At 39.9% G+C, this 18,284-nt stretch overlaps 1 protein-coding gene across 1 annotated transcript in view; it reads left to right on the top strand.

Moving 5' to 3' along the window:
* The window catches only part of LOC138261232 (actin, cytoplasmic 1-like), a 37,160-nt gene extending 21,217 nt beyond the window's left edge, over positions 1 to 15,943 (top strand). Inside the window, exons 3-6 of the mRNA XM_069209997.1 lie at positions 6,441 to 6,680; positions 9,039 to 9,477; positions 11,732 to 11,913; positions 15,267 to 15,943. Of these exons, the coding sequence (XP_069066098.1) occupies positions 6,441 to 6,680; positions 9,039 to 9,477; positions 11,732 to 11,913; positions 15,267 to 15,410 (1,005 nt within the window). The 3' untranslated portion in view covers positions 15,411 to 15,943. The remainder of the gene's footprint in view (positions 1 to 6,440; positions 6,681 to 9,038; positions 9,478 to 11,731; positions 11,914 to 15,266) is intronic.
* The last annotated feature ends 2,341 nt before the right edge of the window (positions 15,944 to 18,284 follow it).

Below are 18,284 nucleotides of genomic sequence, written 5' to 3'. Positions count from 1 at the left end.
ACATAAATAGGCTGCTTTCATATTAGACTATTATAGAATTTGTTCCTGAGCAAAGTGTTCTGTGCTTACGTTATTCTTCTGCTTTTTTCATTTTATCTTCTGCAGATAGATTTGTATGGAATGACTAGATTTATTATTTCAGATGGGCAGGTATCGGTCAGGCACTTTAGGAAGATAAGATGCATAGCAAAGGCTAAGGGCCAGATTTAGATATTGACGGACGAGTTACTCCGTCACAAAGGTGGTGGAGATCCCGTCCAAGAAATCAAAATCCCATTATTTCCTATGGGATTTCGATTTTGGCGGAAAGGATATCTGTCACCATTGTGCCAATGTCCTGCCAATATCTAAATCAGGCCCAAAGTATAGAACATAAATTAATGTCGTAAGAGTTCACAAACTAACCAACCCTGGTGGTTCACAGGGGAAGGGAGATCACTCCACCATGCATACCTGATGGGAGGCTGTTGGTTAGCGACATGGATTGACTACCTCGGAGATGGTGGCGTCCATCCAACAAGTATGTAAGGAGGCAATGAAACAGCTTGTGGAAGGTCCATTTATGACTTGCAGTTAAGTTTCTGCTATCTGTCACTCTTGGACATAGGTTTGAAAGGCTTACATTTTGACTTTGGTCTCTGTATTTGGTACCAATTCTCTCTAATTGTGGAATACCGGGAACTCTATGGGCACTAGACGTTTGTAGGAACTTTTAAGCCTAGAAGTGACAGGTTTGTGTTGTCTTGGGTATAAATGTCACTCTCTCTAGTTATGTATGTTACATGGAATAGGAGTAAGGTTGATAATATTCCTGCCTCTGTAATAAATGTGTAACTCTGGGTAGTCCTTGAATTCCACTAGTTTTAATGTCTACTGTTTGAGAGCCAGTTTAAACTGAATAATAAAAATCCATAGCTCAAAAAAAGTTCCAAAATACATTTTACATTTTTAAGTAAAAGTTAGTCAGACAAAAACGTATTCCAACAAAAAATGAAGACATAGTAATCACAAACCAAAGAAAATAGATGTGAAACAGGAAAGGTAAAAAAATCCCTTTTTGGAGCACTGTTCTGCTTTCCTTCTTATCTCGTATCAGAGCTTACAGAACATATCAAGAATGCACTTCTGAGTTCAAAGAAGACCTTTATTGTTGTTAATTCTTCCCCACCCACAAGTTCGTGAGAGACAAATTAATAGATTTCAAGCACAAAAAGTATTGCAGCAATGAAAACAAAATATATCACAGTACTTCTCAGTTGCAATGTACACAACAGGTTATATATATAATGCAAAGCAAAACAAATACTTCACCGTGTGAGAAACTATTTACAGCTTCATCTTTCTGGGGTCTGCAAGCTGATGACTCCGGTCAACTGCGAGAAAGAGATTATCTACCCACACAGGAGACTGGCAACTGGCACCAAGTTCCAGCCCGAAGTCAGGCAGATTTGAATCTAAATCTCTGAAGCCCCGAGCCATCCTTACCAAAGCGTGCCCCCTCCTCTCAGACTCGGGAAAACAACGCAAGCCTTTGGAGACCGGCCAGATCTCCTAGACTTCTCCTCTTCCCAAGCCTGAGCAGAAAGGAAAACACCAAATGTACTCTCTCTTATCATGTCTAGTCTGCTGTGCGAAGAAAACAGCTTGGTTCATCTTGTGGAAAAACACAGCTTGGAAAAATACAGCTTGGATTCTCAACTGCAATGTCTAACTCCACGTTAAAGGCAATAGGCAGCTAACCTAAATATCAAATGTAATGTCTAATGTCATGTCAAAGCCAATAGGCAGCTGAGCTGAATACAGAATGCAATGTCTAATATCATGTCAAAGCCAATAGGCAGCTGAGCTGAATACAAAATATAATGTCTAATATCATGTCAAAGCCAATAGGCAGCTAAACTGAATACAGCATGTCAAAGCCAATAGGCGGCTAAACTGAATACAAAATGTAATGGCTAATGCCATGTCAAAGCCAATAGACAGCTAAACTGAATAAAACATACAATGTGTTACTGGTGAACATTGAGCAACTAATATGCGCAGTGGTGAAACACAAAGTCATTGGTCAAACATCATTAATAGCATCACATTCCACCCTATGACCAATGAATTTTTGTTTCACATATCTCTTGTTTCAAACAAAAACAAAAGAAAAATCAGCACACAAAAAAAAAACATTATCAGCAAGTCAGATTTGAATGATCAAAGCAATCACTGTAAAGCAATAGAAGTGGATTAACATATTGATCTCATAACCTTTCACATCAGATACATCTACACAGAAAAGACTGAAACTTTTATACTCTGAATGAGATGATAGTGTCTCTAAAATAGCAATTTGATGTAGCATGAGTTCTACTCATGTAAAGGTGCACGGTCCACCTGAAAGGTTTGCTGGAAGGTGAGTGAAAGTCAGAGTTCCACACGAAAAGACACAGACAGTTAACTGTTAAGGTTGCTTAGTTCCAGTGGAAGAATGTAATCAAACAAGTTGAACTTGAACTGAAGGCGCCATTTGCGCAAAATGGATCCATGGTGCTTGTACTTTACTCAGCCAGGTTCAGGTTGGGGGTTCGGTCCCTTCCCCGACCCCACACGCACACACCCGAAGGGGGACCACACAGCACACTCAGGGACAGTGGCGAAATGTGGTAGGATCTGCAAAAGAAAAAAGTATGACTTTTCTTGCAAATAACATTTGTCATTTGAAATGTACCCTTCCTCTTTCTTTCCCTGTTTTATAATCAGCAGGACGTTTTTGGGGCCCTTTATTATGATTTCTGCAGGTTCTGGAAGGTCATTTGGGGATTCAACCCACACCTCAGCACTGAGGTTTTTATCTGCTGCACCACAGCTTCCCTTTTCTTGCACTGTCAGAAGAGCTGGGGCAGACTCCTTCTTTACCAAACCTCCATTCACTGCACTTTTGACAAGTTGGGCTATTCTGTCTCCAATTTGTATGAATGAATCATATTCTTTTCCAGTTATCAGCATAATTTTGATTTCTCCTTGGTAATCTGCAGCAATCACTCGCCGTAAAACCTGATCAATTTGCCATATCTGTCCTGGTAACTTTCCTCTCCCCAACTGCTCTGTGACTGCTTGTGGGACAGATTGCTCTTGTGCGTGCTGCACAGTTTTTATCAAATCTAGGGGAATGTGCATCTCTCTCATCTCTGCCCACCTGTAAGTGGCTTTTTCTCCCAGCTGTTCACATTTCTGGTGCACCCACTTAGCCATCCCCACTAAGTCAGAATTCTGGATGAACACTTCTCTCTCTGAATTTTTCTCTTTAACATCTGCAAGGGAATTGAACCAGTTAGGTGCAAGCCATGTGGAAAACCAAACGGCTAAACCATTGGCAATGAACCAAGAATCAGTGTAAAAATGACACATCTCAAGCAGCTCTTGCTTTAAAATCTGACACACATTGTACAACGCTGTTCCTTCTCCTGTGCCAGAAAACAACATTTCAGTTAATGAATCATTAGTAAAACAAACATGCTTTTTATCTTCAGTGGACACGAATTCAAATGGTGCACTCAATTTCACTGGTGACTCTTTTACCTGTGGTACTCTAGCCCTGTCTTGCAACTACCAGATCCAGTGTATGATCCTAGCTAGGGGCACTCTCTTCTTCCCCTGTGCCTGATTTACATGTACATCCGTGTTTCCCTCTTGCACTGCGCAGAAACCTAAAGTCTGCATTATTTCATTTGCCAAATCACAAGCGCGGCTGCATATAATTTTTCCCAGTGACCATATACCAAAGTGTTAGGATTTCACTCAGATGAGGGCTATTCTGTTTCCAAAAATCAAACAAGCTAATGAAACTTGGTGTCTCTTGCTTAGTGCAAACAGTAAGAAACTCCAAAATCTTTCCTTTTACTTGTGCATTTTGCAATGGTAACTCGTAAATCACATTCTGAGCTCCGTCATTCGTGTTATCAGTTAAGGAATGCACTTTGACTGCCAAAAAACCTGGCTCACATGGAGGCTCAGAGTAGCTCGAAGCTGTCTTAACCCCCTCATTACTGGAATGGGAAAAGACAGATTCTTCTAAAACAGCATTTATATACATTTCAGCATTATTTTGCATTAATGTATTCTGGCTAATTTTCTCACGTAAATTCTCATTTTTATGTTCCAACTGCCTACATTTCTCCTGCATTTCTCTGTAAGCAGATAAAAGTATCCAAACCCTTCTGTCAACAACAAAAGGATCATCATTGCTTCCAAAAGGCACATTTTCTAAATATGCTTCATCACAGAAAGAAAACATATTTCTCACAGCACCATCAGGCAGTTTAACTACACATGCATTTTCAAACATGGTCTGCCGTGCTTCTGTAACTCTCCAAACAACAAAAAAACAATTACACTTTTAAATTGTGCACGTAGAAATCTATAATTCAACCCTACCCCACTTCTGCTACCAAAATGTTCTGCTTTCCTTCTTATCTCGTATCAGAGCTTACAGAACATATCAAGAATGCACTTCTGAGTTCAAAGAAGACCTTTATTGTTGTTAATTCTTCCCCACCCACAAGTTCGTGAGAGACAAATTAATAGATTTCAAGCACAAAAAGTATTGCAGCAATGAAAACAAAATATATCACAGTACTTCTCCGTTGCAATGTACACAGCAGGTTATATATATAATGCAAAGCAAAACAAATACTTCACCGTGTGAGAAACTATTTACAGCTTCATCTTTCTGGGGTCTGCAAGTTGATGACTCCGGTCAACTGCGAGAAAGAGATTATCTACCCACACGGGAGACTGGCAACTGGCACCAAGTTCCAGCCCGAAGTCAGGCAGATTCGAATCTAAATCTCTGAAGCCCCGAGCCATCCTTACCAAAGCGTGCCCCCTCCTCTCAGACTCGGGAAAACTACACAAGCCTTTGGAGACTGGCCAGATCTCCTAGACTTCTCCTCTTCCCAAGCCTGAGCAGAAAGGAAAACACCAAATGTACTCTCTCTTATCATGTCTAGTCTGCTGTGCGAAGAAAACAGCTTGGTTCATCTTGTGGAAAAACACAGCTTGGAAAAATACAGCTTGGATTCTCAACTGCAATGTCTAACTCCACGTTAAAGGCAATAGGCAGCTAACCTAAATATCAAATGTAATGTCTAATATCATGTCAAAGCCAATAGGCAGCTAAACTGAATACAGCATGTCAAAGCCAATAGGCGGCTAAACTGAATACAAAATGTAATGGCTAATGCCATGTCAAAGCCAATAGGCAGCTAAACTGAATAAAACATACAATGTGCTACTGGTGAACATTGAGCAACTAATATGCGCAGTGGTGAAACACAAAGTCATTGGTCAAACATCATTAATAGCATCACAAGCACATCAAAAAGTGAGGACATTAGTAGAAAGAGGACATCCCCATAACTCATTTGAGCACTGAACAGCAGATTCTGAAACACTTTGGCTTCAAAATTCAGTTTGCTGTTTCAATGGCATGTCCCAATGTAAGAAGTCCTTACTACAGTTAAAGTCAGAGCTCTATCAATTTCAGTTTTTTTCAGACAGTCAAGGAGGCCACTTTAAGACAAATCCATACCAATCCTTACAAAGAAACATTCAAGTGAATTCGGTAATTAGGGAAATCACTTCAATTATCAAAAACTTGCAATAAAGTAAAACTGTATGTTTAGAAAGAACTAGAACTTCACCTGTATGGTTTCAGCTCTTAAAAAGCTGTTAATGCTGCAATGGTTTAAGAATGCGGTGCAGTAGCCAAATGGGCCGGTTCAAAATAAAACTCCTTCACAGTGTAATTCTGCATGTAGCTCGCTGGCAAGCAGTCCCTCCAAACTGAGTCGGTATGGAAAGCATTATTTCATTTTTTTAAGTGGACATCTTGGATTCCACGAAGGAGGCATACGTTTTTGTTATACAGCTTTAAAAAATCGACAGTGACTGTGAAGGAACTGTGCAGTAGGGTCAGGGAGAAAAATAGAAGATAGTCATTTGCCGGCTAAGGTTTTGGATTTTCATATGTCTTCAGGCAACTGGCTGTCTTCAAGCACGTTTTCCAATGCCTGTGGGACTGGAGTATATTGAGACATCTATCGCAAATATGTACTATGTACAGGGAAAGGTACAGAGAAAGTGATCAACAGAGAGAGCTAGAGAAAGAAAACTATTGGTGGAGAGAGAGGGCGAAATGGGACAGAAGAATCCAAATGTTTGACTATTAACAAGAGTTGTGTTCCAACTTGAGATAATTACAGTTGACTACTTGAACTTTGTTACAAATGTCCATCTTCCTTCGGAAGAGCCACCCTGTGCTTATGGTTTTGTATCTGGATGTCTTTCAATGGTTTTTGATTTTTTTTTTAATAAACTTTAGATATTTAAATTAATTGTGAAAACATGTAAAATGATTGCTTTCATGCCATTGCCTCTTCTCCTCTTTTTAGGGCGTGATGGTTGGTATGGGCCAGAAAGACAGCTACGTTGGTGATGAAGCCCAGAGCAAAAGGGGCATCCTTTCTTTGAGATATCCTATTGAACATGGTATTGTGGGTAACTGGGATGATATGGAGAAGATTTGGCATCATACCTTCTACAATGAGCTCCGCGTTGCCCCGGAGGAACACCCGGTCCTGCTGACAGAAGCACCAATGAACCCTAAACTAAACAGAGAAAGGATGACACAGGTGTGTTAATCCACAACCACACCCCGAGAAATCGTAACCATCGAAAAAAAATTATTACTTCTGTACATTTTATTTCTCTTACTCAGTTTTCATAATATTATCATTTCATTGTCTATGTCCCTTTGAAAATCTACTTTCATTGAATGAATCACTGGTTCACACTTAAGTTCATCAAATCAAATCTGTGGTTTGAGAAGTCAAGAAATCCAGCTCCTCGATAAGAAGCTTACTGGGAAAAAGGGAACAGCTTTGTTGTCTGGTGTTTGGATTATTTTGCTAAAACAGATACATCATTCAGTTTTAGTTTCATTTGACCAAGAATATGTAAGTCGCTGCATAGAAACAAATCAGACTTATTAATTTTATTGCCTGGTTGCCATGGAATCTTTTATTTTATTAGGTACTCTCTTTGACACTTAGGGAAAGCAGAAAACAATACAAAATAATTTCAGTAATGCTCGGAGTTCAAGGTTTTAATCAGTCCCTAATTCCAGTAAAACAACGTGTTAACATTCTTCCATTCCTTTACTTTGAAAAATGTTTCCACCAAATTAAACAAACATCACTACTCCTAGGGAAAACCTGCTTGAGATACTACTCTCACTCACCAATAGGTGGAGGGGTTACATTCGTTGGGTTCTGTGCAACCAAAGCCAAGGTGGTCAATGAGCGAAAAGAGATAACGCTTGTGTCAAGAAACTGCCCTTGAACACTGCATAGACTTTCCAGGCAGAGTCCACGGAAGGATGGCAAAGCCAAAATCAAACCAAACTATTCAACCTTTGCATATCTTTTGAAATGGTCCTCATATAAACATAACTGACTCAAAACTTCAGAAGCTTTAGATTTGCATCATGAATTCAGTTTAAATGTTTTCTTTCCACAAGAGCCTATATTAGGAACCATTTTGCCAACAGATATATTCACAACTGCATATCCTCAGGAAACCTCCTTCTTAACCATTGTTATAAACAACAAACAATTCAGGGAGGTAGCAAAAGTGCAGTCATTGATCAAAAATTACAAAAATGAAAATACACCATCTAAAACTAAGAGAAAGTTTTACACTTCATAAAATACATCAAGATTTCTATTATAGTCATACCGGCATCCTACCATTTCTTAAATACTCTGATAATGTCAGCGTAAACCCCCAGAATATTCTAAAATGGAGTTAATTCATGATACCGGGGAAACTGTAATTCTCGAGAAGTACCCTGTCAAATCTGTCAAAAGTAATGCGCCTGATTTAGTGTTTGGTGGCAGCCCGCTGTCCGCCAGGTTGGTGGACTACTGCCTGCCATATCTAGAGATCACTGCCAGCACAGTGCTGATCTGGGCCTTCAGAGGAACCACCATTATGGCGGCTTCTCTAAAAGCATTGCAAGTTTGATGCACAGTGGTCGTATTTCAAAAGGCTACGAAACAAACTTATTTCTGTTTCAAAAACAAACTCAGAAAGCAGGAATTTATTACTGAAAAACAAAACACTAATTACCCCTACACCTTAAGAGGTTCTTACAGACTGTGTGTGTCATTTTCCATTGTTTTATATTCCAGACCATCTACTTTTTCCAGGCAGTGACCGACAAAAAAAAAATAGATCACTTTTTGCACTTAATAGGGAAGGAGTTCCCATGTTTTTACCCCGACAGCCTCTAATGGTATAGGTGGTAGAATGATACTCCACCAGGTCTGTAGTGAAGTACTCTGTCCACCAAAGTCTATGTCAAGCGCAATGAGGATTATGGAACATAAATAAAAAAACAAAGCATATGATGCCATCATTATTTCTAAACATGAAAATTCAAAGTTCAGATTTGTACTAAAAACCAAAGCGCACTCCAACATGTGGAAAGAGGATAACCTTACTGCTACATCTCTCTTATTAACATTGAACACCATATAACAGTTTGTTTACGGTATTAGTTTCAGTCTGAGCTGGAAAATATAATTTTTCAGACTGAGCTAGAAAATATTTTTGGGAAATCATAAAAAAACTGTGGCACGTTTATTCCCATGACATATTCCTCATCTCTGAAATTCTGGGGTACTGTGCAAATAACTTTTTCATAATAATTAAGATGTTGCTCCCAGGGATATTACGACCTCCCATCCACATTAAGTATACCACCTGTGATTGACTGCATTTGGCTGCATTTTATTTACTCTCTAGTGGCCAAAAGATTTGTATTCATATGTATGATGTTTCTGAAAATGCTATAAACAGTTTTAGTACTAGTTCAAATAGTTAATGAAATAACAGGGTTCTCTGATGGTTAACACAACCATTATCTGTCAAGTAACATTTGCACCATTCTTTTTCTCCAATTGCATTGTACTACTTTTCTTTCTCAGATCATGTTTGAGACCTTCAACACACCAGCTATGTACATTAGCATTCAGGCTGTGCTGTCGTTGTATGCCTCTGGTCGTACCACTGGTATTGTGATGGATTCCGGTGATGGTGTCACCCACACAGTGCCCATCTATGAAGGTTATGCCCTGCCTCATGCCATCCTGCGTCTTGACTTGGCTGGTCGTGACCTGACAGACTTCCTCATAAAGATCTTGACAGAGAGGAACTACTCCTTTGTTACCACAGCTGAAAGGGAAATTGTGCGTGACATTAAAGAGAAGCTCTGTTATGTTGCTTTGGACTTTGATCAGGAAATGATGACTGCTGCCTCCTCGTCCTCGCTAGAGAAAAGTTATGAGCTACCAGATGGTCAGGTGATCACTATTGGCAATGAACGGTTCAGGGGCCCAGAGGCGCTTTTCCAGCCATCCTTCCTGGGTGAGTCAATATCAATGTTCTTGGTATTATTTGATAATGTGGCTGCAAGATTGATCATGGAACTTTTGCTCTGCATTGTGGGATCATCATTGATATTCTTAAATAGTGAATATCAGCATCTCTGTGCAGGATTCTTGAACAATTTTTACAGTAGATGTGTCTACATGCTAGGGAGAGTGTGGTGGTGACGGTGCAAAAAGATAGGCTCCATTATGACAGAAGGAATGAGGGGCGTTATCAGAGGAATGGTGGGAAATGAGGATGGTTGAACAGCGGAGGCAGATGCTGTGGACACACAGTGCCCATGGCTGATACACCTCCCTGTCCAACTGGGGGTTCACAGCTCTAGCACCAGACTCCAACACACAATATGTTCATCAAGATGCAATTGCTCACCATCAACAAGCGAGGCAAGAACATAATACATGGTTCAGCCCCGGCCTGTTGTCTTGCATACGATCCTCAGTCTGCTCACTGTACTTCTCTCATATGTTTGAGTCTTCAGACTTTTTTTGCAAACCGCTTTCTGGCCGCCTGATTGCCTACTTAAGCTCCACCGTCTAAAGATGGGCCTGCTACAGCCTTTTCTTCTTGCCTCTACCTACATTTTCCAGCTTGCCATTCTGTCTTAATTATACATTATCTAAAGTTTGCCATTTACATTTTGTCTAGACTACTACAAAGGCTACCTCATCCAATATGTCCTGCCAACCCCTAACTTCCTGTCTTTTACAACCTTTGCCTACCAGTTGCACTAACTTGTTGTCTAGTGATCCGTTGTCTGAAGTTCTGTCTAATGCCTCTATCCTCAATTCTTTTGTGACCCTTTCTCTATCTTCTTCCTGGTGTTTGCTGCACACTGCCTGCCACACTGTCTCTCTGCTTCAGAGTAAAGGATGTGGGAATAGTTGCAGCTTTTGTAACCCTTGGCAATGCAGACATCACATGGTGGGCACCGATGTTACAAACTTTCCCGATCTCATTCTCACATTACATATGGCTGATGATGAACGGTGGGGGATTGGGTTGTAGGGTGTCAAGTTCAAAAATGCCATTGGGACTACGTTCTACCAGGCACCCGGCAAGGAACCAGTCTTACATTCTAAAAGGTGGGATTTCCCTTTCTCGTCCCCACGGCTCTGCTCATCCTACTTTAAGTGATATTTTAAGTAAAGTTCCACCAAGCAAAACGACAAATCTCTGCGCCTTACATAACACAATCTCACCTCGCATAGTACTGAGACGTGGTTCAGTCTACACCTTTCACATGCACAGTTCCCAGTGCCTGATAAAAGGATCTGTTCTTGTTTTTTTTTTGTTGCTCCTGATTAAAAACCCTACCCACCTAATAACCCCAGTGCTTTTTAAAAATAAAATAATATATGCCAGTGCCCAAATCGCTGCTTGGACACCCATTGCTTGTGCTATTAAATGTCAGAGAGTGAGTAGCAAAAATGCACAGTCCTGATTTCACCGCAGGCCTCTTTAATTCACTGCAAGCCACTCCCTGTCCAGTTACCTCACTCTGACAGGTGTCTGCTTCCTCCCTTGGTGATGGACTTTCAGTATTTCTCGTTTTCCGTCTTTTTGTTAAGTTTGTTTTCCCTTCTGTTGGTCTCGATAAATGCCTGATGTGGAGAAATAAGTGCCGGTTTCGAAAAATAAGTGCTGGTGTCCCCCACCGGCAACCACTGGCTCAAATTAAGCACTGAGTACCCATGTTGTAGGGATTAATTGAGTCTATAAAGGATGGAGCCAAGGCACTCCAATTACAGCTTATGCAGATGATACTCTACTCTTTTTCTTAAAAAAAATAAAAAATCCTACTATATCCCATCTTGGAAGATATCGCATCTTGAGCTGGTATTTGCGAGTTTAATATGATTATTAACACATCTGAAGGGTTTCTGTGTGATGTAGGTCTGAAATTGCATGGATAAAGCCAAGTTATAAAATATGCTATAACACTGTTGAAAACTTTAAAACTCAATATTTAATATATGTTGGTGAGGAAATATCATGTTCTTGAGAGTGAGAATGGTTATTTTTTTCTTGAGGGAAGAATAGGCACTCATGAAAAAGATGGAGTAAATAATATTCAAATGACATTGATTTGTACATAATATGCTATTGAATGTGGTGCCAGAATTCCACTTATTATTTCATGCTGAAAAGTAATTTAACGGTGACAGCTATTTGTTTTCTGTTGTGGTGCACTATGTCCTTTGCTGACCTGTCCATTCATTCCTGGCAGGAATGGAAGTGAATGGAATCCATGAGACTACTCACTGGTCCATCAGGAAATGTGATCTTGATATTCGTAAGGACCTGTTTGCTAATGTTGTGCTATCGGGAGGTACCACCATGTACCCGGGCATGGCTGACAGAATGCAGAAGGAACTCACAAGCCTTTCACCGCCAACAATGAAGATTAAGGTAATTTCCAATGACAGTACCACATGCTGAAAAATTGGAACCACTGTAATGAACGGGATTTGACGCCAGTATACTGTGAAGGTAACTTTCGGCTTGAAGTCATGCTTGTCTCAGACACTCCGATTACTAATACTAATATGGACTATCAAACTGCAGTCCCTTAAACCTATGAGCTGTAGAAGGAGAGCTAAATGCATGTAAGATTGAATTGATAAGTTTTTGATTAAAGTGAATCTCCACCATGAAGGTTCTCCGAGTTCTTGACAAATGAAAACAGATTAGAAGAATACCTAACATCATACACAGAGGAATACACTACAATTTTCAGACAATTCAATAAGCACTGATTCAAAATCAACGCAATATACTTAACAGCCTAATTTAGCGGTTGGCAGACGGGTTACTCGGTTACAAATGTGATGGATATACCGTCCACGTATCACAATTCCCATAGGATACAATGGGGTCGTAATATGGCAGATGGGATATCTGTCACATTTGTGATAGAGTAAACCCATCTGCCAAACTCTAAATCAGGCCCTAACTCATCAAATATTCTATTAAATTGTGCAACCAAATGACCATTGATTCCCCCAGGAAATCAAACGCTAACTTGGGAGCCCACTGAATACTGTATAATCTCACCTACTAAATTAAAAACATGCCTGTGTTCGTAGCTCAATGTTGACGAGAAGTCCATTAAAGTTATGATTCTATGGCAAGATGTTGAAAGTGATGGCATATATATTGCATTTTACACAGCGGTCTTTGATTTGAACATTCTTGCTGTATAGGCAGTCATTGTAATTCCCCTTAAAATGCAATGCTCTGATAACATTTAAACCCCCTATAATAGGTGCCTGTTTTTGAGAGCCAGAAGAGGAAGCAATGCTCTCAGTAGCTCCCAACAATTTGGATTATTCATAAACCAGCTAGGACAGAGCAAAGGAATGAACAATTTCCTAAAAATCAATGAAAGCTGATTAGAAAAAGTACATTCAGTACCAAGTGGAGTAAAACAATTTTAGAAGAGCAGGCACAATAAATAAATCAGGTTTCAAAAGCTGCACCAGACAAAACTCACTGTCTCTCATTTGAAACTAATTCTCGTCAACTGAGGCAGACAAAGGTTTTTTTATTGGAAGTATAAAGCCTCAAATAAATTCTGTGGAGTTAAGTGTAAAGAAATGTGCATTGACTCAGGTTTCAAGCTGAGTGGGATCCGGGCACCTATGACACAGATGTATTTCTCTGCCATCTGGATGCTGATGAATTGAGGTGTCTTATGAATGAAATACAATTGGTAATGAGACAGACCACTTCAGAAGCCCAAATAAATTATCACGATCTTTCAACCTGCTACACGGCCGTTAAAAGGTATCATAACTGGAAGTCCAAGATGCTCACGGATTCTGATTTCCCATCGATAATTATTTATGACATTTGTCTATAGGATGAGACACTGTCCATAGACCACTTGCCATCAACACCATAAAACTAGCTTCTCATTCCACTTGGATCGTGTAGGTCCAGAATGCCATTAAAAGTGCTTCTGTCTGACATGCCCAATTTCTGGGTGCTAAAAATACTGCTGATAATACTCACCATGCATCTAACTAGGATGCTTCACATTTTCCTCAATTGCAAGGTAGGCATTTTCCGCATCACATTCCCAATCCCCCAGATCTTACAGAGACCTCATTTACACCGACTTCAGTTTTGTTTACCATTGGAAAATGAATGATATAAGATGCTTGATTCAAACATGCACCTGGCATAATTAACAAATAAGGTAGACCAGCATCATATGTGCTTGAACAAAAAGTTTAGCAGCTAGTGTACTGGATAGGTAACTATCATGCAGTGATTGTGAACACATACAGAGAGCCCTTCACTCCCAGGACGGTCCCAAAAGCTTAAGAAACCTAAGTGAATTAAAGGATGCTGTACAAGCGAGAGTCAGACAGGACTATAGTGAGGAAGTGTAGAAAGAGGAGGACTGGGTGGTGCAGGAATTACCAGTCAGTAATAGGACCATTACCACTCTATCATTCCTATCAATCCTGTCCTTGAATCCTGGACAAAACGAGTGGACAAATACCAATATTTGATTGACAAACAACCATAACATATGGTCCCTCAATTTAATATTAGCATGACGAATAGCACCAATGAAATCCTGATGAAAAGGTCCCAACAAAAAAGTATAATGTTTTGGGGGTTTGAACGGGAAAGGCTTGGTACCAGCACTACAGATCTCTGCATGTGAAACACTTTGAATCGCCATCCAACCATCATTCTCAGTGAAAGAGGTGCCTAGAAAAGAATATCTTCTATTAAGCAGAGGCCTAACACGTGTGAAACAAATTTAGGGTCTCAATGTTCATTTCACCCATTGAACCCACTAAAATTGATTTCTCTGAATGTGGACACATGTTTAAAATGTGACTCAAAATTGGGAACCCATTGCTAACAGTAGGCCTGTTTTCATACCATTTGTGGTGCAGCAAATGAACAGCGTTTACAGGTCTGGGCATGTAACATTTATTGCACATTTCACAAGAGGCTGACACTGTAACACTTCAGGTCCAATTCCTTACAAAATGTAGAAGTTTTCTTGATAACTGAGTGATTTCTACTTTCTTGCCTTTAGTGAAAAAATGTGAACACCAAATTTGTTTTGACTTTTACGAATCTCCCCAGAATACATACTTTGCTTGGTGTTGTCAGTAGAATTGACCAGATACATCTTATTTGAATTGTATCTCCGTTTTCCCACTGGACCTATTTATTAAGAGGTGCTAAATGATCTGAGAACTACCACACCATCCTATTTATCAACACGAATCAAATTAGCAAATGTATATATTTAGCATGCAAAAATAATATTGCTAAAATTACAAATTCAGGTTTGAAAATATGCATTGAGGGGCAGCCATAAACCAGTTGCCCAATTCTACATTTTTAGTTTTTTTGCTTCTTGCGTCTAGACACACCTCCCAAATCCATGCGCTCTGCACAGAACATCACACATAGGCTCAGTCTCTGCTTGCACTGGCAACAAAGGCTTTAAGATTGCAACTCCTCCAAGTATAAATGATGATGGGGAAAAGATTAAAGGATGAATATAGCAAACGTTTATCATTAGTAGGAAAAGTACTCCCCTGTGATAGCAGATAATGGCTCATGGAAGACCCGAGTACATCTTTATCATTGCTACTACCTGTAGCTATTCAAGAGATAGAACACTATCTGAAAAATGCTGTGTAGGTCAACCTGTAGCAGATTGTTGGTACACACACACACGCATATATATATATATATATAATAATGCTTCTGTCTTTCTTGCACAGATCATTGCTCCACCTGAACGTAAGTACTCTGTCTGGATCGGTGGCTCCATCCTGGCCTCCCTGTCCACCTTCCAGCAGATGTGGATCAGCAAGCAGGAGTACGATGAGTCTGGCCCTTCCATCGTCCACCGCAAATGCTTCTAAGTGGACCACCATAATTTGTGGAGCAACAAATATCAAAGCAACCACAGATGAGGCTTTATATTTTTATACTTTGTATTTTTTACCCCAATTCGACATTAAAAACATTGGAGGGCATTAGAAAAAAAGAGATGATGGTACTCTACTGGTGTAAAGAGCTGCTCCATATAAATCTTTTGTACAACTATGTGTTTCTAAAATAACAATTACTTCATTATACCAGTGTTCCTAGTTTTGGAATGCCTTTTTATCCCTAAGAAAAGATACCAGATGTACCCATTGGCAGTCAGTGTGGTTGTAAATGCATCTCATTCGGTTGAAAAAATCCGTGTTCGTGTTTGCACAAGTGTTTTGGCATTCCTTGGTATGTGTAGCCTGAAAGTAATTTGTCCTAAATGTAGAAACTGTACTGCGGTTCTTGTAAACACTGTATTTCCCAATAACTGGGGTACATTCAATCTGAAAAAGCTGTGAAGCAGTATTTTTGCAAAGAAGAGAAATAAACCAGATAAAATAAAAGTGCATATTGTAAACAAGTGTGATCTTGTGTGGATATTTCAAATGCACAGGTTTCGAAAACCTATATGCTAGAAATATGCAAAGTTGTTTTTCACAGAACATGAATACACTCCGCAAAGTCCTTGATTCTTAGTGCATTGCAAAATAATGTTCACTGCAAGATAAAAGTTTTGTGTTAATGACACCCAGCAGTGATGGGACAGGTTAGCAGATTTTCGGCCCAGGTTTACCTTTTGCTAAATAAACTGCCAGAAGTCACGATTGTCATGCAAAAATGTGGCAACGCGTAAAGCTTTACAACTTAGTACTTTGCAAAAGATGGAAATAAAACTACGCACACCTAAATGACCTAGTAGAGTTGGAATATGAAAATTCTGTTTTTTAAATATTTTAACAATTGCAGTAGTACCTCCATGCATATATTTTGCTTGCTAAGTGTCTGGAAGAACAATCTCACAGTCTCTGCGAGCATGAAAGCCACTATAACAGTGGTCTTCAAACTTTTTAAGGTCGTGCCCCCTGAGTGGGGGAAAACAAATCATCGGGCCCCCCAATAATGAAAACATTCTTTCACGATGATACTATACAATTGACAACGTTTAACTATGTGTAAACACATTTAAACATTGCAGTTAAGTTCTGTTATCTCATTTAAAAATTCAATCAAACATATGATTGCCAAACATCCTATTCTGGTCAACCAGGTCTACTAAAGTTTAAACATATCCACAGTGTGATTCTTTGTCGGAAATTGTATGTGTGTGTGGGGGGGGGGGGAGTTTGAGCATCATTTGGAGTCATCCTGTTTGACACCTACTCCAACCCAGGGTATGAATGAAAATGAAATGTTAGTGCTGGCCCATTACGGAATGACTAACTGTTGCTCATTTGTTTTCACTTAAAGCAAAGCACAGATATCAGCATGATGCTTCTCTTGGCCAGAGCCTGGTGCACCCCCTCGGATCAACTGAAGCCCCTCAGCCCCCCCCCAAGTTTTGCACTATAATGATCCATGAGCATAGACCTCACAAAGAAAAACACTGTGACCTGTTACATCACTACAACTCATAAACAGTTTAAAATATATTTTACATGTATAAAGATTATTACATTCAGTACATCTGTAGGGACACAAACCTTTAACTTCAGGAAAATTATAAGTATTTATTGAAAAAAATAATTACTAGAAAAATAGTGTGACTAGATGGTGGATGGATGATGAATGGATGGCTGATGGTAAAGTAAATGGATGACTGGAAAGATGGTGTAAGGGTGTATGGAAAGATGGATGGATGAGTGGAGAATGCATTTGAGTGAATGCTTGGCTACAGCAACAGGTCTTAAGAGGAACACAGAAAGCAATATATATGAGGATCCTGTATAAACATTACAGACAATACAACTTACCTACAGCTGTGAGTATATCTCGTCGAGAGATTGTGTCCATGTCACATTTGAATGACTTAACCTAGCTTGAACAAGCAGCAAACAGGTGCAGGATGGCAAAAAAGATTGGGAGTGAAACAATGGAGGATCTTGGCGGAGGTGTGAAGGGGTCTAGAATGAATAGCTTATGGATGAGTTGGTTAATGAGTGTGCATGGCTATTGTCAGACGTTGCTCCCTTCTGTATAGAAACAACAATAGTGTGCTGTTGCCGGGGTAACAAGAGTTAGCTCTGTCCATGATTAGTCATAAAAGAAGCATCCTGCTGGGATGCTCAGTGTCCCCAATATTCTAGCCTGATAAACAGTCCCATGACAGAGGGGGAGGCAAAAAGTCCCCACCACTCCATGTTCTTTGACTCAATGATACAATTTCTCATTGGACACAAGAGGAAACGAATGATAGCAAAATGAGAAAACTACATTGCTACACTGCTGTCAAAAGTGATTCATCAACAGGCCAGAATCATTGTCTGCTGGAAGTGCATGAGGCACGAAGTCTAGGATTCATTTTTAGGTCTTGCTTGCCAACAAGGTCACTGCTTACTATAAAGAGCTTGGAGCCCCTCCTATGTTTACCATTCGTTGGCATTATTGTCACTCTTCTTTCCTGCCTCCTAATTGGCCAGCATGTGCCGGGTGTCACTTCTTTTTCTGTCTGTGAGCATGGACCAAAGATAGATTGGTTCATCTTAGTGTCTACCCTCTGCTCGCATTGTGATTGAGGTACTATTTCTTCTTCCCCTCCCACACTTCTACTCCGTGTTGCTTCTTCATCTGCCACCCCCTGTACCCCAATATCTGAGAGGTTCGTCGCCGAGCTCCCAAATTTTCAACTCTGAAATCTTTTTGGTTTAAACCTCCAACTTTCTGTTTTGTTTGCTTCTTTTTACAACCAGGTGATTGTTACTCAC

The sequence above is a fragment of the Pleurodeles waltl genome, chromosome 10 (assembly GCF_031143425.1).
Source record: "Pleurodeles waltl isolate 20211129_DDA chromosome 10, aPleWal1.hap1.20221129, whole genome shotgun sequence".
Classification (NCBI taxonomy): domain Eukaryota; kingdom Metazoa; phylum Chordata; class Amphibia; order Caudata; family Salamandridae; genus Pleurodeles; species Pleurodeles waltl.
This window is presented reverse-complemented; position numbering and strand designations above follow the sequence as displayed.